At 44.9% G+C, this 22,803-nt stretch overlaps 1 protein-coding gene across 1 annotated transcript; it reads right to left on the minus strand.

Moving 5' to 3' along the window:
- Positions 1–1,978: 1,978 nt before the first annotated feature.
- Positions 1,979–21,069, minus strand: Ddx21 (DExD-box helicase 21). Its single transcript, XM_057751506.1, has 15 exons — positions 20,922–21,069; positions 17,980–18,402; positions 16,809–16,884; positions 16,387–16,565; positions 15,209–15,326; positions 14,090–14,275; positions 12,703–12,848; positions 11,862–12,011; positions 11,301–11,462; positions 10,271–10,390; positions 9,255–9,328; positions 7,369–7,528; positions 6,598–6,732; positions 5,093–5,137; positions 1,979–4,645 (listed from the first exon to the last, which is right to left on the minus strand). Exons 1-15 carry the CDS (start codon positions 21,006–21,008, stop codon positions 4,388–4,390), a joined length of 2,319 nt encoding a protein of 772 aa, XP_057607489.1. The 5' UTR covers positions 21,009–21,069; the 3' UTR covers positions 1,979–4,387.
- Between the last annotated feature and the right edge of the window lie 1,734 nt (positions 21,070–22,803).

Raw genomic sequence — 22,803 nt, forward strand, 5'->3', positions numbered from 1 at the left:
GTTTTTATTTCAATTTGTGTGCATGTGTGTCAATGTGCTTGTGTCCCACTATGCATGGTTTCCAGTAATGGGTTCTCCTCCATCACGTGGGTGGGTTCTGTAGTTCAAACTTAGGTCTTCAGGCTTGGTGACAGGATTCTTCAACCACTGATTCATCTCACCAGCCCTCAATAACCTTTGATTGAAGGTCACAAATATAAAATGCACTTGCTCTATTTTCTTTAATGTGTATTATTTTCCATACATGTATGTCTGTGTGAGGGTGTCAGGTCCCCTGGAACTGAAGTCACAGTTATGAGCTGCCATGTGGGTACTGGGAATTAAACCTGGGTCCTCTGGAAAACCAGTGAACGAGCCTTAACTGCTGAGCTTCTCTCCAGCCCTGTTTTCATTTCAACCCCGTATGATGCAGTCATTCCTGCATGACTTCTCATGCCATACTTTCCAAAGTGAGCCCGTTCAAATGGAGCGGACATTTTAACTATCAAGCACTAGCTGTGTCAAGCACCTTGAGATACACGAGGGATCACTGGCTTTTGTCTGAGACCCCAGTTTTTGTGTCAGGTAAAGTCTCATGTAGTCTGCCTGGGTTATGAAAAGAATACGAGGCAAGTTTCTCTAGTTCTAGTTCTGTTAGATAGTGGGTTTGGTGGTTGTTTAAGTTTTCTCTCCACCTTTAGGGGAAGTTCCTTAAGCAGGGAGGTAGACAACTTAAAAAGCTTCAGGAAGTCCCTGAGATTGATCAGATTCACTAGGTTCTTCCTGCCAGAGTAAGCAATAAAGACTGAGTCCCTCCCAGACTAAGTGAAGCTGAGCTGCAGACTGAGATCAGCCAAGATGCCTGGAAGAGGTTCACAACCGAGGCATCGGGGAGGGACACTCTACAATTTGTTGAGCTGCTTGCAGGTTGTGCAGTGTCCTTCAGGTTCTGAGCTTTGAGTGGTCATGCATGCTTCAGTGGGTTTTGGTGATACAGCTCCTGTAAGGTACTCCAATAAAACTTCCTTGTTCACCAAGTTGGACTTTGGTGGTGTCTGCACCATGGATTCCCCAACCTTGCCTCACCAGCTAGTTTAGTCATACAACAGTAGTGCATGAATACATAAAATATAACACCTAAAGTGTAAAACCTATGAAACTTCCCAACTTCCATTTCCAATGCCAATTCTAGCTGGATGTTTATTAAATTGCATAGACTGGTTAATTTTGGTGTGTGATGATTTTGTTTGCCAAGCTTTTTTCTTTTTAATAAAATTTATTACAGCATTTGAGACACAAGGCCAACCTGGTATACACTTTCCAGGACAGCCAGAGCTACATAGTGAGACCCTGTCTTGAAAACAAAGTTTATTAAAATAAATGTAATACTATTTTTCTTATTTTTATTTTATTTTTTTGGTTTTTCAAGACAGGGTTTCTCTGTGGTTTTTGGAGCCTGTAATACTATTTTTCTTAAAGCTTAATTTATTAAGTGTACAGTATTGTCTCCATGTATGCCTACAGGCCAGAAGAGGGCACCAGATCTCATTACAAATGGTTGTGAGCCATCATGTGGTTGTTGGGAAATGACTCAGCCAGTGCTCTTAACCACCAAGCCACCTCTACAGTCCGTAAAAGCAAGAGGGCATGGGCAAATAGGCCACACTGGATTCCTATACACAGAAAGGTAAACAAAATGCGAGGGCAGGAAAGCAATTCACAAACTGAACGTATGACTTGTTTTGAGAAATGAATTTGTATAAAATTGCCTACTGGAATGCTAATGTAGGGTTGCTTTATTTTTACGAGAATTTAACTAATGCTAACCTAACCTGCTCCTCCTGCTTCTACCTCCTGAATGCAATATGCACGGTAGGCAAGCCTCTACCAACTGAGCTACAACACTAGCCCCAAGTCTTACTAGTTTATACTTAGCAGCCATTGTTATAAAAATATCAAGTTATTTTCATTTTAGAAAACAAAAGCCACCAAAGCGAACTATAAAGCATTAGTATCTTTATTACGGCATAATGCAGTACTTTATACAGTGAGTCATCTGAAGGTACAAACAGTTTATGTACAATACACAGACAGCCTGAACAGAAAAACAGGTATAATTCAAAATCCAGAGTTATCTGAAACTGGAAAATATTTTCTCTGTAGAAAATAGTAAAAATGATAACATTTCCCAATAAAGCCCATTTAAACCAAACAACAGCTAAATTATACATATAAATATTGTTTAGATTCTGGGATACAGACGAAACCTATCTTCATTTGTTCAGAGACCTATGCTTTACTTACAGTGTGTACTATATAGCTTTCCCTTCATTGTTTGATTTATGGCAGATCATTTTTCCATAGGCTAAAACCAGGTTTTAGCCTCTTCCCCTGAAAGGCCAGCATGTTCTGCCATCAGCTTGCTACAGCACAAATTCTTATCCTAATAGTGAAAGGTTTCACTAAAGCATGCCCAGTGGTTGGGCAAAACCAAAACTTATATAAGCCATAGTCATCAACAAAGAAAAAATTCCAAAGAATTTCAAGCACAGAGGACAACAACCATCTGGTCAGAGTGGAAAACTATTTCTGAAGCTGTTGCGGTGATCAGAGCCCTGTGGTGCTAGGCCAGAGGCACCGCTCACACTGACATCAGAGGATGAGCCTGACGATCTTAGCTGATCTAAACAACTGGAGGAAACAAGACAGAGCATGTGATTCTGGTTTTCTTTCTGAGTCTGTCCTACGATTCCCTGTAGAGAATCTCCAGGAAGGCATGAGGATCTACCACTTGGACTTCTATGCTAGGTGGGATAGTTCCCCAACCCCGAGAAAGAACCGCGGAGAACTGGGTCAGTTATTGCTGGGCCGGGTGCTGAGTTCTTCAGTTCCCGCAAAGCAACAACTTCAATGGTACTGCTTGATTTGGAATTCTCTAAATGGTGATAACTTTTCTTTTTTTTAAAAATAAAATTCTTTATTATGTATAAAATATTCTGTCTGCGTGTATGTCTGCAGGCCAGAAGAGGGCACCAGACACCATTACAGATGGTTGTGAGCCACCATGTGGTTGCTGGGAATTGAACTCAGGACCTTTGGAAGAGCAGTCAGTGCTCTTAACCTCTGAGCCATCTCTCCAGCCCCTGGTGATAACTTTTCAATAGTGAAGCAGCCTAACAGAAACAGATCTTATGCTGTGGCTTAAGATCCAGGCCACTGAGAAAACTGTCCCACTCTGCCCCCTAAAAGCCTCAGATTGCCCACCAGTAGATACAGTTCCTTGAAGAGTCATGACTCAAGAGTGGTCACCATTTAAAGCAAGCTTCCTCCTGCTTCCTCACTTGTGAAGATGAAGAGATTCCTTTATTGTGGCTTTTTGGAAACATTTTTTTGTTTTGTTTTTGAGACAGGGTTTCTCTTTGTAGCTTTGAGGCTGTCCGGAACTCACTCTAGACCAGGCTGGCCTTGAACTCAGAGATCCGCCTGCCTCTCTGCCTCCCTAGTGCTAGGATTTAAAGGCATGTGCTACCACCACCAGACCTGAAAAGTTCTTCAGCAATAACAACTGAGCCCTCTTCCCTTAATTACTTCCTGGCAAATTAATCTTCTAAAAGAAGGGCACAATCACTTAAATACCATGTATCTAGTCTTATTACTGATGAAAAAAACTTCAGACATTTGGAACCTAACTTTAAAGACACTGGCTCCTATAAAAATGTACTTCTATATACACTATGGAGAATTCACCAGAACACACGTCACCTTCTGCTGAGAAACAAGAGTATGTGGAGACACTATGAAGAGATCTATACTTGTCTGCGTTCCACCCTCCACATCCAGAGTTTACCACAAACTGTTCAAATCAGCTAATAAGTCTGATAGGCACTGAAAAGCATTGTTCAGCATCAAACCTCAGCACACACATACAGACACTAGCGACTGTTTGTCAACAGGCCAGGAGGCCAAGTATCACGGGAAAAAAATCCTTGATGTATGGTCCTCCAGAGACTGGAGGCAGTCATCCCTTAGGGATTTTCTTTGGAGGACGTTACTGAGAGATATTCTGGGGAGTAGAGATGGAGTTTAGTTGTAGGATGTGTACACACTCAGCACTTGAGGTTCTGAGATCAGGCCCCAGTGCGCGCGCGCACACAAAGATGAACCTGCAAAGTCCACACATAAGGATAGACAGATCCACGGCCGACCTTACTTTGTAAAATTAGACACTATGTTGGAAAATGATGAACTGGGTTCCTATGAAGAAAGCTCATGTTAGATCAAACAGTCCAGAGCCCATCTCTCTACAAGGAATGGGGGCTGAGCAAATGATCAAAAGGAAGCACTGGGGACTTTGACAGGGGGAAGGGCATTGGGGTCCACAGTGTCAACAGTTCCTTCTAGCCTCTACTCACTGACCAAACGCTTTACTAAAACTCCGCTTCTGGCCTTTGTTGCCACCTCCGGATCGCTGTCCTCTGAAGTTTCTATTTCCTCCTCGCTGCCCCTGCCCCCTGAAGTTCCTGCTTCCACCCCGCTGTCCTCTGAATGCACCGCGGTTGCCATCACGCTGACCCCTGCCACCTCGATATCCATCCACGGGTCCTTCCAGCTCTGGCTGCTCCGTGGCCACACTGAGCTGCCAGCGTCTTGAATCATGCCACTTCTCCTGCAGGTAGAAGGTTTATTCCATGATTTTATGAAATTTGGTAAAGCCACAAGAAAAACTGCTGCCATGTCTTCAAGGAACAAGCTGTTAAACAGGTGCTTAAAAAGCTGCTTGTGCCAAGTATGAGCCCCCAAAACTGTGGGAGCAGTGTGGAGTCTGTTGGAGGGGCAGTCCCCACTCTCCACCTGAAATTTCACTACTGCCGTGCTGTAGTAGCTCTGTGAGCACACTCGTCACACAGTGCTAGGAAGCACAGCACAGGCAAGTGCTCAGGAAGGCAAGGACACAGAGCAGCTGGGCAGACCCTGGATCCACCTTCAGGGAGGAGCAAGGCAGGCCAGCAGCAAGGTCACAATAAATCAATGAGACTGCTCTCTGTGGCCCACATTCACTCGGCTTTCAAAATGATTTGGGTCTACAAACACTAAATACAAAAGAAAATAATACCTGTATTTCTGTGACTGCTTCAGTGCGGACATCAAAACAGACTCCCTAGAAAGCAAAGCAAAGAAAGGGTTAATCCAAGCAACACACAGATACTGCCAAATACAAAGAAAGCTGTAAAGGAAACAGCAGATACTGATGCTAGATAACCAGAATATGGCTAACATATGCTCCTAAAAAGGAGCAGGAGGTAAAGAAATGCTCCAAATGGGACCAGGATACCACCATGCTAACCCATATTCAGGAGGACACAATGAAAAGTAGAAAATTATATTGTTGATGTCTAGTTTTTCATAATTAAGTTTTCTGTGAGAACACGAGAAAAGGTATATAATTTATATGGTGTGATCTTTTTAATAATAAGTACTTTCCTTTTCAGTTGTGGAAGCCACCAACAGCACAGCACCAAACTACTCCTGTACTGGTAGTTTGAGCTACACTTCCCACCCCACCCAGAAATTTACCCAGCATAGGTGTCAGACAGGTGCTAAAGGACCCCGACATTCGTGGGCTTCTCTTTGCATGGCCAACTCCAGGAACAATGGGGCATTCAGATAGGTCACAGGGATTAAGGCCTTCATTGTAAGCAATCAGAGGGAGGGAAAATTCACCAGGGTAAATATTATGCCTAAGAACTCTGCCATATAGGTAAGGACTCCTCTAATGAATTGTATACCGAGCCTGGGAAGCTGCATCGAGAGTCAAAGCTAAGTCTTTTTTTTTAAAAAATATTTATTTATTTTATTATGTAAGTAGTATTCTGTCTGTGTGTATGCCTGCAGACCAGAAGAGGGCACCAGACCTCATTACAGATGGTTGTGAGCCACCATGTGGTTGCTGGGAATTGAACTCAGGACCTTTGGAAGAGCAGGCAATGCTCTTAACGGCTGAGCCATCTCTCCAGCCCCAAAGCTAAGTCTTTTTTTTTTTTTTTTTTTTGGTTTTTCGAGACAGGGTTTCTCTGTGGCTTTGGAGCCTGTCCTGGAACTAGCTCTTGTAGACCAGGCTGGTCTCGAGCTCACAGAGATCCGCCTGCCTCTGCCTCCCAAGTACTGGGATTAAAGGCGTGCGCCACCACCGCCCGGCCCAAAGCTAAGTCTTAAATAGCACTGTGGAGGGGAGGGTGGAGGGGAAGGCACAGTAAGCAACCAAGGAAGAATAAGGCACAGGGTGCTTGGTATCCCCCCAGTAAAGGGTAGGAGGAGTGGCAAAGTGGAGCTGGTAAGCAGAACAAGTCGACCCCCAGCTTAGGCTCAGGGCTTCTCTGATCATGCATTTCCTAACACTGGAGCTCTGGATTTCCATGTACATCCGTGTGTGTGACCATCAAGGGATCCCTTAGTCAAAACCAGTTTCCCAATAATACTTATCTGCCCTTTATATTCTCATTTTCCCATAAAGATAAAGTGATAACGACACAACAGTTTGGGTTGGAGACAACAGCACGGGAGAGGACACATCCTGGTCACCATGCTAACCACCAAACTAAGCTGTGGCCCCACACTCACCAGTTTTCCTTTGAGGAAGACCATCCCCCTCACTTTGGCATCAATGCCTTCACCCAGCTGCTCCTTGAGTTCTTTCCAAGCGTAGCTAATGTTAGGCATCTCGATCGAGCACTGTAGGATCATGGTGACAAAGCCCTTAGGGGAGAGAAAGCATAAAAGTTAAGTCTTGAAAAATCAATCAGTGTCATCAACACTCGCTCTGAGGAGGGAAGTGTTCTGGGGGAGGCTCTCCCTGACAGTGCACCACCTAGCCACACAGAATGGGCGCAGGTAGACTGACGGGAGAGCAGCAATCTTCTCAAGGCTGCACTGGAGGGACTGGTTGAAGCACAGGGAATCTGTGTATCTTACGCCACACGGGTCTACAATTACTTCATGAAAAACAGGAAACTTCATTGTATCGAAAGAATTTACCATTTCAACATTCAGGACAGTGGGTTTGCACTCCGTTTTAGAACATTTTAATTTGTTTGTTTCCCTGTGAGCTTACGTGTAGAGGCTAGAGAGCAGGTGCAGAAATGCTCTCTCCCTCCACTGTGTGGTCCTGTGGTTGTCAGGCTTGGCAGCAGGCCATTTATTAGCCTTCTCCTCCCAATCCATCCCTGGGAAACATTTATCTGTTTTGCCCTATTAAGTTTGTTTTTAATTAGGAAAATAGCTAAACACAGCCAGTGCCTTCCCACCTCCTAGAGGTTAAGCCAATCAATCAGGAAGTTCAAATGAACTCTTTTAGTCTTGCTTATATCATTTTATAAAGTACCCAAAATTTACCGCTTGTGAGTTGATCAAGGAGCGCTGGTCGACCGATGTGGCCCCTGAAATGTGGGCCAGCGCGGCTGCCAGGGCCTCTACAGCCCCCTTCTCCTCAATCAGCTTTTCAGCTGACTGCTTGAAGTGACTGATGGCGGTGGGAGGCACAGAATCCAAAAGCCTGTGGTTTGAGAGTGAATTTGTTAGAGAATAATTAATATAAGCGACACTACAATAACTGAAAATAAACGAGCTTTCAAATGGACATTGGCACAACTAGGGGTGTGGCTAAACTGGCATGAAGGCAAGTCCTGGGTTTAATCCTAGCATTGCAGAAACTGGAGGTGCTGCCGTGTGCCTTAGGCACTTAGGAGGTGGAGACAAGAGGATTTGAAGTACAGGGTCATCTTCTACCACACTGCTTCCAGGGTTATTTGGGATAGAAGACTATCTCAGTATGAGATGCAATGAGGTTCAAGAGTGCATTTGTTTGCTTTTGTTGTGCTCTTTGGGACAGGGTCTTCCGACATCCGCCTGGAACCGGCTATATACTCTCACCCTCCTGTCAGGAGGGATTCCAGGTGTGCAGCACCATGCCCAGCCCCCATACTGCAACAGTATACAATGTCGAACTTATGTGTTACTTTTAGAACTAGACAAAACTATAGCTGCTTATATTCTGAAATCTTAAACAAATGTTCTATATTGGATTTAAAACACAGTTTTTTGAGGTGTTATTTGCTGGAGGATAGCCACTGTCTTGGCAATATCAAAGCAGTGTATCTGTGTGCTATGCAGAGTGGGCTGGACTGGCAGCCACCACTCTAAAGGACACCTCTTACACACTACTAGAACCTGCCTCTTTTTCGTCACTAACCCTGTACTTCCTGAACTAGTAAGTATTCCACAGTGCTCTCAACAGACAATGACAGCCAGCACCTTCACCGCTCATGGGCTCCCTGCCTACTCAGTACCTACTCAAACTGCATGCTTCAGTAGAGACCAACTTCCTAAACTCCCAGGTAAGCTGCAGGGTGACTGACTACAGCAGCACTCCGCCACTGTTCCCTAGGTAACCCTACCACATATGGCTCAAGGCAGACATCTGCACTCCTGGCCACTGCTCTTCAGGCAAGCTCTGGTCAGGTGAGGCCTCAAGTCATTACCAAGGTCTTGAGAAGCTGCTTTTAGGCGCCTTCTCCATCTTCACGCTACTCACTTCCTGAGCCCAGAGGCATGATGTGGTACCATTCTGAGACTGCCAACATCCAGCCCCGGCTTGGGGCTGCAATAGACAACTGTTCACCATCCTGACTTAAGTGCAAATTGCAGACTTCTGGGGCCCTGACCCTTTCTGCCTGTTGTAACACGAGCATGTCACACATCTACAGCGGTAACCATGTTGCACTCTGAGCTCAGCAGAAGCATGCGGAGAACAGATTTTGGCTCAAACAACTTTTACCCTACTTACTCCCAGACTATGATGCACAGGAACCACAGCAAGAAATCCTAATCTGCTGAAAATCTTTCGGCCTACAGGATGATCCTACACCGTGAGGTCACCACCACTACACCCTTCATGAGAAACAGCTGAGCAACCCCTGCATTCGTCAGTTTTCACTCTGCCACCGGGGTACAGAATGAAGATCTGGAATGTTGCCTGTAATCCCAACTAACCAGTCACAAAGTGGGACACATCCTTAAAATGTCCAACACAAACCCAATTATGGATAGCGGCTCCCCTGAGAAACAGGCCGGGATGACAAAAAACATGAATGTTTATTCTATCAAGTTGGGTGTTTTGTATAAAGCAACTGGTTATATTAAGGCTTTGGAAGGAATACAGAAACTTTTAAAGGTCCAAGAAGCAGCATTGAAACAGACTGTGGTGATGGTAGAGAACGCACCTGATGGCATCTTTGCTGGAGGCCTTTATTATTTCTGTTGCAGAAGGAACACCTACCCGCTTAAATTTAATTCCCTACAAGAAAACAAACCACAACTTCATGTATAAGGGTTACTGCTTCTACTGAGATTAAGTAAGTTATTTCTTTGGTTTTTTTATTTATTGTGTAATACAGTGTTCTGCTTGCATACCAGAAGAGGGCACCAAATCTTATTATAGATGGTTATGAGCCACCACGTGATTGCTGGGATTTGAACTCCAGATCTATGGAAGAGCAGGTAGTGCTCTTACCCGCTGAGCCATCTCTCCAGCCCAAGTAACTTATTTCTTAGGTCTACCAAATAATCCACTTTACTCTGTGCCTATCTGTCTCTGGTTTCCAGAACTTTTAAAGTTCTAAGGAGGTACGTTATAGGCTGACCCTCAATGCGAGACTGTCTGATGCCTTTTCTCTCATCCGTAGACTGAGCCTATGGGTTTGGGGACAGAATGCATCCCACAGGTGAATGCCCATCTCACCACCTCTCATCAGGGACACCACTTCACCACCAAAGGCAATGGACTCCCGTTCATATCAGACACACCACTCTCTGTTCTGTGTGGCAGGCACTAACTGAAGCCCACCCAATCCAAGGGGAGAGCAGCTAAGGTCTTCCTAGAGGAGGAATCATCCATAAATATTAATTCTGTAAGAATATTTAGCCTCAAACTCATGGTGATCCTCCTGCTTCAGTGTTGTAGGTCCATGTACCATACTCCAGCTCCCTCTATCCTTCTAATGCTCTTCCCCACTATCCCTTCTCCACACTCTAACCTCAAGTATTTCTGGTCATGTTCATACTATTGTCCAAGAATTACCTTTCAAATATAAGAAATGCATCATTACTTTCAAATGCAAGTTATTAGCCTTTTACTATGGGAAACCCGTATCTAAGACACTTTCAGCAATGGTCCTAAAGACTGACCTTGCCTTCAGAAGTTAGCATGTGTCGAATTCAAGTTAAAAAATCACTTTACCGCTTTCTGCTCCACTTGCACTAACTGGTACTCTTCCTTGTGCTGATAAAAGCAGATGCAAACCCCTGTCCTTCCAGCTCTGCCTGTCCGCCCTGAACGGTGAATGTAGGACTCCACATCCTATGGAAACCAAGCACATGAGTGATAAAAATAAGATAAAGCAGCATGCACAGGTCAGTGAATGAAACTGAGTCTCAAAACCTCTCCAACAGTGCTTCCTATCCTGTGTGCGAACATTCCAAGGGTGTGTGTATTGCCAAGCCTCAAGTGGTTGCGGTAAAAGTATTAAGATCTATTTTAACAATACATCAAGTCTTTCTACACAAAACAAAAAGACATGGGACCGGCCTAGATGTCCAACAAAGAATGGATAAGGAAAATGTCTACAGGCACAATGAATTTTACTATATTACAAAATATGCAGTGATGAAATTTGCAGGAAAATGGAAAGAACCGACTTGGAAGACAAACACTGAATGTTCTTTCTCACATGCAGAGGCTAACTTTCTATCTACCTACCTACCCACCCACAAACCCACCAAAACTGACTGTATAGACTTCAAAAAAGGAAAGACCCTACGAGAAAAGGTTTTACCTGAGGAGTGGGGAGACTGCTGGAAGACACTAATATGAAGGGGTGCGGGTGATGATTGAGGGTGAAAGGTGGAAATCAGAAACGGGGGCAGACATCTAAAGATATACGCCTAAGTCCTATCACTGCAAGACACTACATAAAAACAAGTTATCAACAGGTTATTATATTCTCTTCTGCAAGCCTTCAAGATCTAAAGTACATAATAAAAAACTACAAAAGTAAATAAACAGCCGGGCAAGGTAGCAAATGGTTGGCCCGAAACTCTCAAACCATCAAACACAGAATATTGGAATGAAAGGTGTATGTTACCATGACCGACAGCCAATTTACAGAAAACCACATAAAAGTCAAAGAAGTAACTTTTAGTACCCCAAAAGCCAAAAGCAAAGTTTTATTCTTGTTTAGGAAAAGAACAAAAACAAACAAAAGCCTCACCTTCGGCGGGCAGCTTTGGACAACCAGGTCGACCTCAGGGATGTCTAAGCCACGTGCAGCGACATTGGTCGCCACCAAAACGCCAAAACTGCCGTTTCGAAAACCTTTCAGGGTGATTTCCCTTTGCTTCTGTGGAATGTCGCCGTGCAATGACTGGGCATCCTGGCAAAGACATAAACTAACCTAAGAATACAAACCCACCACACCACCCTCCACGAGGTCCAAGGGCTCAATCTGGAGATAATCCTTCTGGAAACAAGAGAGTGAAAAACAGATGCCTTCTTACATCTGCATCTTACATGGAAAAACCTTCAACTGCCTGCAGCCCTCAGCCCAACATCACTCTCCGAGGCTGAGAAACCACCAAGACAGACTACGAGTGTAGCTTTCATGAGAACCAGCACCTGCACGGCAGGACTGATCGATGACATAAACCCCAACCATCAGAGCAGCTTCCCCTAATCTAACACAATCTGCAAGTCACCGGGTGACCACAAATATGTCCAAGATGAAGACTGTCTGGTGCCCCAGCCTTTTTCAGCATGATAAGGAAGGACCAACCTGCTTTATGCATGAATTCTGTGACAGTTCCTGGGCTTCTCTCTTGGTTTCACAGAAGATGATAGTGCGTCCCTGATGACCACTGTACACTCGGATCACATCCCCAATGACCGCTGCCCTCTCACTCCAGTGGCACTTAATCGCCAGGTGCTTTGAAGAGAAGAAACGGCACTTAGTAAAGCCTTGCTGGGACCTCACATCTCCCTTCTCAACTCTTAAATCTAATGTCGTGGTACAGGAAGTAAATGCAGGCCTTACAGGGCTGTCTGCTGCCACCACTGCTTAGAAGAAAGAAGGAAGCTAAATAAAGTAAAGAGCAACATGGTCTGTCCCCAGGCCTCTCGACTCTCTCCAAAAAGCGTCTGGCTTCTTTACATTTTAACGTAATCAGGAAACGCTATCTCCCAGGCTCCTGCAGAAAACCAAGTAACTGACAAGAAAGGATTGCGTGTGCTATGCCCCTTCATCCACTTAAAATACAATCTGTACAGGCCTCTCCTTGGGTGAAATGAATTCATCTAGGTACCGGAGCCTAAGATGAAACAGATTCAAGATGTGTCAGATTGCCCTGCTCTCTAGTGGCTAAATTCTAAAAGTAATTACTTTATCTAATTCAAACACAAGGTTTCAAGTGACTCTGAAATCAGGCTACTAGATGGTGAAATCCAGAAAGCACAGACACCATACATAAAAGAGAAAGATGCACCTTACTTGGCTCTTCATACAGACTAAGTATTTATCTGGAAAAAGAGCTTGTATTTGCGAATCTTAGAACTATCAGACAGGAAACAAAATGACTGACAATTTAATACTAATTCCGGCAACTAAATGAATCATTTACCTCCACAGTTATGGCTGCTTTCTGAGTCTTTTTACCAATCAGGTCCACCTGTTCGTATGTAGATTTCATGTATTTCTTAGCAACATTAAATACCCAATGAGGGCAAGTTGCAGAGAAAAGCAATGTTTGGGGGTTGTCTTCAGAATCTTTGGGGAAAAAGAAGTCAATGTGAATAATCCAAACAAGGCTGCATACACAGTACTTCACCTCACCTGGCACCTCCAGGGTGCGTCACCATTACGACCAGCCACCGGTGGCCAGTCACACATCAAAGACACAAAAATAAAAATGCTGAAAACTCCCAATACACAAAAACTGAAATAACTTGTCATCAGAAAGGATGCTCAAAGCATTTTGAAACCTATTTTGCTTTCTAGCCTTTGTCCTTTCTCTCACTCACACAGGAAATCTGTCCCATGAAGGAGGCCCACAAACTGGACAAGCAATTCTGGAAGTCCAGGTACCAAACAGCATTGATCCATAATTAAACAGCCTGTAACAAAACTCATAGTAGCTTTGTATTTTAAGAATCCAGAATCTGAGGCTGGTGAGATGACTCAGAGGTTAAGAGTTCAGTTCCCAGCAATCACATGTTGGCTCACAACCATCTGTAATGAGATCTGGTGCCCTCTTCTAGTGTATAGGCATACATGATGCAGAACACTATATATATAATATGTAAGTCTAAAAGAATATAGAATCCAGTGACAAGGCCTTCAGCTCAGTCCTCAGCACCCCCAATGACAAAGCCGTCGGAACTTAGGAGCACTATGGTGTTCAGATTCTTCAAAGGGAACAGCTGGTGGAAACTTTTCAGTGTACTTCACAACTACACCAGCAGCTCTACTTAAGGAGACCCGTGTTACAGAACCAGTTCCCAGTCATGCAGAACCACAGCTGCTTAGAGCCACTGTAAACAGAATCCTCTATATGAATAAAGGCAGAAAGTGGTAGATGGAAGAATAAATCATGCCCAATCACTTGACAGGGTTTGAATAGTAAACACTGATTTATAATTAGTTGTTAGAACAGTGTATCGAACTATCAGAAAAGGAAATTTTTCTTTTACTCTGCCAAGCTTTTACCAATTGTAGAATGCTGGCTTTAAAAATTCCAAATCTTAGTCACAAGGTGGTGCACACCTTTAATGCCAGCACTCGTGAGGTAGAGGCAGGTGGATCTCAGTGAGTTCAAGGACTCCCTGGTCTACAAGAGCTAGTACCAGGACATTAAGGGCTACAGAGAAACCCTGTCTCAAAAAAACAAAATTAAATAAAAAAATAATACATATTCTAAGTTTCCTTGAGTAAGCGTCCTTACTTATCTCCTGGAAGGCAATTTTACCATGACCCTACCCTTCCATCAATCCCTTAAATTTGGGGCTTACCTTTCTTGTATGCCACACATAAAATTTCTTCTACTTGATCAGCAAAACCCATATCCAACATCTGGTCAACTTCATCCAGGACAACATGTTTAAGTTTGGTGAGATCCAGCTTTCCATTCTGCAGGTGGTCTTTAATACGACCCGGGGTCCCAACCAGGATATCAATCCCACTCCGCATTCGCTCGACTATAAAAGATTCCAGCAAAAAGAGTTGCTTTGACTTAAAATTCCTTTTACCAGCATGGCGTATCCATTTACACACATTTTCATTCTCAACTCTTACTAGACAGCTATAAAGTAACATGATGCAAGTAAAAGAAGTTTGTGTGTGTGTGTGTGGGGGGGTGTGAAACGGCATTAATATGTAGTTCTAAACACTCTTGAGCCCAGCCCTCTTTCCTACCTCAACCTCCCCAAGTATGTCATTTAGTATGTGTAGCTAAGAAATAGGAGGAACATTCTGTAGGGTAACTGGGTGTAGGAGCGTAAGACAGCACAGAAGGGCGAACACTCTAATGAGGCATAGAAACACTGGGAACGTGCGGTTCATGCACTGTGCAATACAGGAACAACAAGGAGGCCCAGGGATTACACTGGGCACCTTACATTATCTAATACAACCTTCAAAAATAGAAAAGTTAAGCAACTTGGACACCTAATTACTATGCGATCAGTCAAGATTCAATTAAACCCAGGCCTTCCAAGGTCACTGAGGTCACTGAGGATGGAAACCATACTCATCTGTGCTAATGCCTCATCCTCCTTTCAGAGAGAAGAGAGAGCGAGAGAGAGAGAGCGAGCGAGAGATGACCAGACCAGAATGCAATAGGTAGGAAGAAGGGATTGCAACATTAGCTGATGCCTGTGAAAAAGTCCGCTTGCAGCAAGAAACACGCATGTAAAAGAGGCAAAACCGGCACACTGGGTTTGATATGCTGCCGTCTTTAGGCAAATAAACACCCTAAGATTTACCTTGAATCACCCAGAACCCTGCTCTTGGCCTTTTAAACAGTCCAGAGAGAACCCCAAAATGAGATAAAGACAGAATTCAAGTGGAGGAGGCACCCAGAACAATGGCTGGCACACTTCCCTCCCTGGCTTTTGAACTGACTTACTTACTTTGACCACCATAGGGAGTTCCACCATAAAAGCAAGCCACCGATAACTTTTTTGTGATGTCACTGAAGTCTTTGCTCACTTGATTTGCTAATTCTCTTGTAGGTGCGAGAACTAGCACCTGCACGAGAAAAGACAGAATTTCAAAGTGGTGCACAGTATGTTTCTCAACCACTCCAGAATTCACGATTAACTCATCCTACTCATCTACTTTTTAAAAAGGTTTATTTATTTCTATTTTTGTGTACCAGGTGCATTCAGTGTCCGAGGGGGCTAGAAGAGGGTGCTTGTTCCTCTGCAATCTGAGGTAAGTCACCAAGTGGGAGCTGGGAACCGAACCTGGGTCCTCTGGAGGAGCAGCCAGCCAGTGCTTTTAACTCTTGAGCCACCTCTTTAGCCCCGTCATCCTTCTCATCGTGACATACACCCTAAACATTTATCATGTTTTGTAATAGATATCACATGCTACATAAACAAGACCACTAAGACAGTCCCCAGGCAATATTCTAAGACTCCGTGATCAAGCTAATTAGAAGAACGTGTTCAAATGTTTGCTGCTCTGGAGAAGAACTACAGTTGGGGAAAACAACCTGGAGGGGCTTCACCAACATTAGCTGGAACAGTTTTCCCAGGTACCTTATGCACTATAAAAGTACTTTCTATGCATTAGTCTGATTTAGTTCTCAGCAACCTTTGAGAAATATTGAAGAATAAAACAGATGGAGGTCAAGCCTAGACTTAAACTACAACTGGCAGGGCCCACTCACTTAGTTCATTCCAGATTAACAGCAAAAACTATACCCAGAAGCCATTGTACTACCTGACTTTACAATCCCAGCAACCAAGAAGCAGGTAGATTGCCATGAGCTAGAGGCCAGCCACGTCTACATAGAGATCGTGTCTCAAGTAACTACACACCCAGGATCAAGTCTGTGAGTCCCAGGCACATCCAACATTTTAACGGGGATAAGAACATTATAGTAAGCATGGGCAATCACAACCAGGACAGATCACAGTACTAGACATATAAAGTTGGTAGTCAACAATTCAAAGAATCACCCCAGCCTATGGTCAGAGAGCACAAGGACCTTGGAGGAACCCAATACTAATTAGCATATACAAACTGGGCTCATGGGTTTTCTGGGGGCTGACCTGGGGCCTAGGATGAGCTTAAGAGTTACCTGAGGAGCACGGCCTCTCTTCCTCTCTTGTAGCCCACTCTGAAGCTTCTCAATCAAAGGGATGGCAAAGGAGAATGTCTTCCCAGTTCCTGTCCGTGCCTGGGCAATTAAGTCTTTCCCACTGTACACATGGTGGAATGTCTTGGCTTGTACAGGAAACAGGTAATTCACCCCACGAGCTGTGAACAAATCAACCATGTGACTTGGCATTATTGTGTTTTATTTTCAGTGTTGGGGACCTTAGCTGGAAGAGGACAGAGATCACAGAAAGCAAGCCAGTCTCACATTTCTAGATACTGACTTAATAACTGAATCAAAACACCAGCCTACTCCACTGTGGCAGAGATGCCTACCAGAAGAATTGGTCCCCATTCACCACAACAAAGACAGTGAATTCAAATTCTGACACCAGGCAATCTTACCTTTGAGAAGCTTGATAGTCTCTTCAGAAATGGGGAAATTAGAGAAAGCGCCTTCTTTCTGTTCCACAGGTATTTCCTATCAAAGAATAGGACCACAGAAATCAGTAACTCACAAGCAAGTGAGCGAGGAAGCCTCTAAAGAGTCTATTCTCATACAGACTGGGGCAGAGGCTGCCAAAGCCTGACAGTTTGATCAACAGAACCCATGGGGCAGACAGAAAACTGACTCCACAAGTTGTCCAAATGCCATGGTACTTGCTCCAGCCCTCCACAAAAACTGAATGTCCTTAAAAACACAAAAAAGCACTCCTAAACACATCAGTTTAAAAACCAACCAAGGAGGGGCTGGTGAGATCACTCAGTGGGGAAAAGGCCTTGCTGTCTAAGCTTGACGTGTCAGCCAGTTCAATCTCAGGCCCTGCGGAGGAGAAAGAACCAAGCCCCGCAAGCTTCCCCTCACCTCAACACACCCTCTGGGCTGTGTGCTGCACAGCAAGTTCAAGGCCAGGCTGGGAACATTACAAGACCCTATCTCAACCTGCCTTAATGCCTAATAAGGATAAAGAGGACTGGTGCAAGACTTTATTCCTAGCATTTGAGAGAGAGGCACAAGGAGGCAGAATACACAATAAGACCTCATCACTTAATGTGGTGCACACCTTTAATCCCAGCACTTAGGAGGCAGAGGCAGGAGGATCGATGACGCCAGCTTGGTCTTCAGAGTGAGCTCTAGGACAGCCAGGGCTACAGAGAAACCTTGTGTTGAAGGAGGGTGAAATCAACTCTCTGATGCAAAGTGCTCCCCCAGAGCTTGTTATGCACCGCAATGAGGTGCTGACATATCAAATTTCCTTTATTAAAATAACATGTATGCTTAAGGCCTTGGGTTCAACATCCACTACCCAAACAATTTTAAAATGTTACAATTACATGTAGCAATTATCTATTCCCCTGAAGCAATGGAACAGCCTACCTTCTCCACAACAGTCCACCCTACTCTACTCTGTCAGCTGGTGAGACAGCAGCGGACAAGGTGCTCAAACCAAGCCTGCCAGGTTCAGTCCCCAGGACCCACATGGTGGAGGGAGCAAATGAGCTCCTGCAAGTGTTGTCCGCACACACACAACCAAACACACGCAATAAGAGCCGATAAAAGGGAAGTCAGCCTCACCTTCTCTGTCTCACTGCTGTCTTCGCCAGTAGCGTCACTCGACTCCGGATGAGAGAATCCATTCTTCAGGTTGGGGCTTTTCTCTCCAATGTCTCCATTTGCTTCCTTCCCTTTCTTCATCTTCTTGGGCTTAGGAACATCTGCGTCTTCCTCTGAAGGTTCCTCAGTTTTTATTTCTTTGGTTTTAGCAGAGGCCGATTTCTTGTCAAGGGCCTCCTTTTTCTTCTTGGAGGTCTTGCTTTTAGAAGCAGTGTCGTCCTGGGGTGCCTCCTCTTGCTTTTTGGTCTTCTTGGGCTTAGGGGGATCCACATCATCTTCTGCAGGCCCTTTCTTTTTAACTGATTTGGCTTTGGAGGAAACAGCTTCTTCTGTTCTGTCTGTTGCTTCTTCGGTCTTGGATTTTGTCTTTTCTTTTTTAGTCTTCTAGAAATTAATAAAGACAGCACAGCACTGAACAAACCCACTATATTTGTGTAAAATCCACCAATTCTGGATTATTTCAGGGTTACTTATAGTTATGAAGAACACAGCTTTAGGCATTTCAACACTGTTTAAGTTTAAAAAAAAAAAATCTGCCCAGAAATCATACATACAGGTAGAATGGGGATGGAGAAGAATATTTTGGAATGTGTGTGTATGTGTGTGCACATGGAAACAATTCAAAAGGAGACCAGGAATTTCGAAGCGAGCAAGGTGAGGGTTACATGGAGGAGAAAGAAGGGGAAATTACGCAATTATATGATTTTTAGAGTCGGGATCTCATAGAACTGGCTGTCCTGGAACTCATTCTGTAGAGCAGGCTGGCCTTGAATTTACAGAGCTCTGCCTGTCTCTGCTACCCAAGTGCTAGAAATAAAGGTGCGCACCACTACACCTGGCTTAATGTAAATCTATTATAATTTCAAAAGGTTTAAGAAAATTAGTTAAGAAAAAAACCCCACAGTATCTGTTTTAACTCCATTTCTTAGCACAATGGAGATATGTATATATAACAGTCATGGGGGCATAAAGGAGCTCCCCCCAGTACCTCTTCAGTTCACAGTGGCCAATCATACAAAACTGAATTTTCCCGAAGATTCTAAGGGATCCCTAAGGCTCTAAGCTACACACTACAAAAAGGGACCAAGAGCGAGCTGGGGAAACGGTTCAGGGGGCAAAATGCTTACAGTTCAAGCATGAGAACTTGAACCGGAAACTCTAGCACCCTTGTAAAAAGATGGGTGTAGGGGCACGCGCCTGTCACCCCAGTGGTGGGGCTGGAGTGGGGAGCCGAGGTTAACCAGAGGTGTCCAGACCCAGTGAGAAACTTGGGAAGTGTTAGAAGACACCCCACCCACACAGGGTTGAACTCTAGCTTCCACACACGCAGGAGCAGGCATACCCATTCACACGGGCACACACAGAAACGGTGACCCAGCACGGTTCAAAGTGACTATAAGAGAAACTGTTACGCCCTCAGACAGGTGCTCTCAAAAGTGGGTTTCTTTTCCCTATATGGCAAAAACACTCATGAAATTTATACTTCGACGGATGAAATGAATTCACATGACACTATATGAAAACTACTAATAAAATCCAATCTATCATTCTCATACTTAAACATAGACTTTATTTAAATGGACATGTATTGAAAACTTGTACCAATTAGGAGTCGAGAAGCGTGGAACTAAACTGAAGTGCGCTAAATTCCACCCCCGCCCCCGGCCTGCCAGGCCTTCTACTCGCAAATCGCCGGCCACGCCAGTGGTTCTCAAACTTCCTAATGCCGCAACCCTTTAGTACACAGTTCCTCATGTTGTGGTGACCCCGCCAACCAAAACGATTTTCTTTTTTTTTTTTTTTTTTTTTTTTTTTGGTTTTTCGAGACAGGGTTTCTCTGTGGTTTTGGAGCCTGTCCTGGAACTAGCTCTTGTAGACCAGGCTGGTCTCGAACTCACAGAGATCCGCCTGCCTCTGCCTCCCGAGTGCTGGGATTAAAGGCGTGCGCCACCACCGCCCGGCCCCAAAACGATTTTCATCGCTACTTCATTCCTGTGATTTTGCTACTGCAGTGAATCGGACAGCAAATTATCTGATACGCGGGGTATCAGATACTGTGGAGTCACGACCCACATGTTGAGAACGGCTGGGTGGCGCTAAGGTTCATTACCTGCCAACATGTGACCGGCCCAAGGTTTGCTACCCGATAACCACAAAAAAAATAATGGATTATAGATAATCTCCCCGCCCCTTCAACACGTGCTACCATATGTGAAAATTAGAGGTAGAGTTTGGAACCTAAGCGAGGAGGCAGGTCCCTCCCTCCTGACTACGGCATGCCATAGCTGAACACGCGGATGCAAACCCGGAACGCTTTGATCCATGCGGTTTCCACCTTATCCAAATCCATTTCTGTTTCTTTAAAAGGCTCCTACCTAAAAACCTCCCTAGGACAGCAAAACCGTCAACTAAGTCGCGCAACACAAGAGTTCTATCTAGGACAACTTCCGTTCCCTTCTACGTCTCTACTTTGATCGTTAGAGACTGTCACGTTAAATCTCATCCCAGGAAGAAGAGCGAAGGCGATTTAACCTTGCTCACACAGATCCCCTCTACAAAAGGGTGTTCACTTAGCCCGACTCCAGTTCCACGCAGATCTAAACGACAAATACTAGAAAGACCTGCATCACCTCGTTTTCTGAGGTTGTTTTTTTTTTTTTTTTTTTTTTTTTTTTAAAGGGGAACCCCTGTGCGTGTGTCACTGCAGATGCCGCCCATGTGCCCCAGTTTCAGGCCTGGCTGACTGCGACTCCAGTCCTAACTGTGACGCGAACAGCAAACCCCTTCCGCACTCTCAAGCCTGGCCCGTAACGCGTGGCCGGGGACGCGCCAGCCGGCCGAGCGCCGCCGGGGGCCACGCGCTCCCTGCCGGGCCCGGCTCTGCCCGGCACCCCAAGCCTCACCTTGTCGCTTGACTTCGGCAGCTTCTCCATGCTCTCCTCGGCCGCGTCTGATCCCAACCTGGACTCGCTGCGGAGTTTTCCCGGCATTATTCAGCACGAGCTGCTCAGGCCTACCGGCTTCCTGCACCGCGTGCAAAGGAGAGAGAGAACGCACACCGCCTCTCAGCCCGCCCTAGCGCGTAACTTCCGGACCGGGGCGCATCCGGCGGAAGCAGCGAACACCCGAAAGTTTGGGTTCGCACGTCCGTGGATGGGATCGGTGGGTGCAGCGTGGAGGCTCTCTTGGTATTCTCGTTTAACTAGAGCTGGATTCCCACCCGCCCTGTGAGATAAATACGTCTGGCCAGCTAGAACTGGGTGACGATTTTGAGCCTAGGCCTCCGTTAACAAGTCTGGGTTTACCGGCAGTCTTGCGATGTGTATCCTGAATCCTGTGTGGGAAACTGATGGAGGTGACAGCTAACCCCTGGTGCCTTGGTGAGCTCCAGAATTCAGGTACCAGCGATATAAGCTCAGGTCTCATGACCTGAATTTGCGATCCCTGGAATCCAGAACCGACCGCACAGTTGTTCTTTCACACGCGCGCGCCGTGGCACCTAAGACGCCCACTTACACACCCTACAATATGAACATTGAAAAGAACCAGAATTGGCAGGGTGTAGGCGTGCACGCTGTTAATCCCAGCACTCAGGAGCAAGAGAGAGGGGTTCAGATCTCTAAATCTGAGTCTCTTCTGGTGTACGTACTTCAGGGCCAGCTAGACATCATCCTGTGAGAGTCTGTCTCAACAGCTCTCCACCCCCGCCCCCAAATTTTATCCCCCAGAAAAGTACGGTCTTTTATTCATGTGTGCACTAACAGACTTCCTGAGCATTCTTTCTGTCGAATGTGAGAAACAGGGCTAGAATTCACAATACCCAAGACTTGCCTGACTTCAAGGATATAGTCTGATGGAAGAGATGGACAAATGTCAGTGGGTTTGAAAACCTTAATAGGGCCTTCAGGCTAGGGATGGGTTCCCAGAGATGCCTGTGTTGTGTAATTCAGTACCTCCACCGAGTAAGATGAAAGTGGCAAACTGGATGACCTGTGAGAATGCTAGTTTTTGCTCTCAGTACATCTCTGACTGGCCTTAAACTTACTGACCTGCCTATGCTGCCATTACAAATTTGTACCACCACACCCGTGATTTGTTAAGATTTATTTTATTTATTATGTATACAGTGCTCTGCCTGCCATGTTTCCCTGCAGCCAGAAGAGGACATGATCTCATGGCTGTGAGCCAGCATGTGATTACTGGGAATTGAACTCAGGACCTTTGGAGGATCAGTCAGTACTCTTAACCTCTGAGCCATTTCTCCAGCCCCTGGTGATAAGTTTTTAAACTTCTTAGATCTTCAAATAATTGGGAGACATTTATCTTAGTAGTTTGAGAAAAATGAGAGTAGAAAGTGCATCTCTCCCACCTTTTACATGGGTTCTAAGTATAGAACACAGTTTTTTAGGATTGCATCATGAGATAGCAATCACCTTTGCCAGCTAAACCATCTCACAGGTCCTAAGAAAATGACCATTGCAATATTAATGCTTTGAGGAGACATCAAAGTTTAGTAGAAATTCTGAATTCAAATGTTGAGCTTTGGGTTTGAGGTAAACCTGAGAAGGCTGGAAATGGAAAATGTTCCCGAAATAATTTTTTGATTCTGTCTTACTTTCATATAATGGAAATAAGATATTAACATTATTGACACTATCACACTGCCATGATAATGGGTGTATGGGAAGGTGCTTGCGAAGTGTAGAACACAGGAACAGAGACCCTGTCTCAAGAAAGTGGAAGGACCAGCACTCAAAAGTTGTACTCTGACCTCCACATGTATGC

The sequence above is a fragment of the Chionomys nivalis genome, chromosome 19 (assembly GCF_950005125.1).
Source record: "Chionomys nivalis chromosome 19, mChiNiv1.1, whole genome shotgun sequence".
Classification (NCBI taxonomy): Eukaryota; Metazoa; Chordata; class Mammalia; order Rodentia; family Cricetidae; genus Chionomys; species Chionomys nivalis.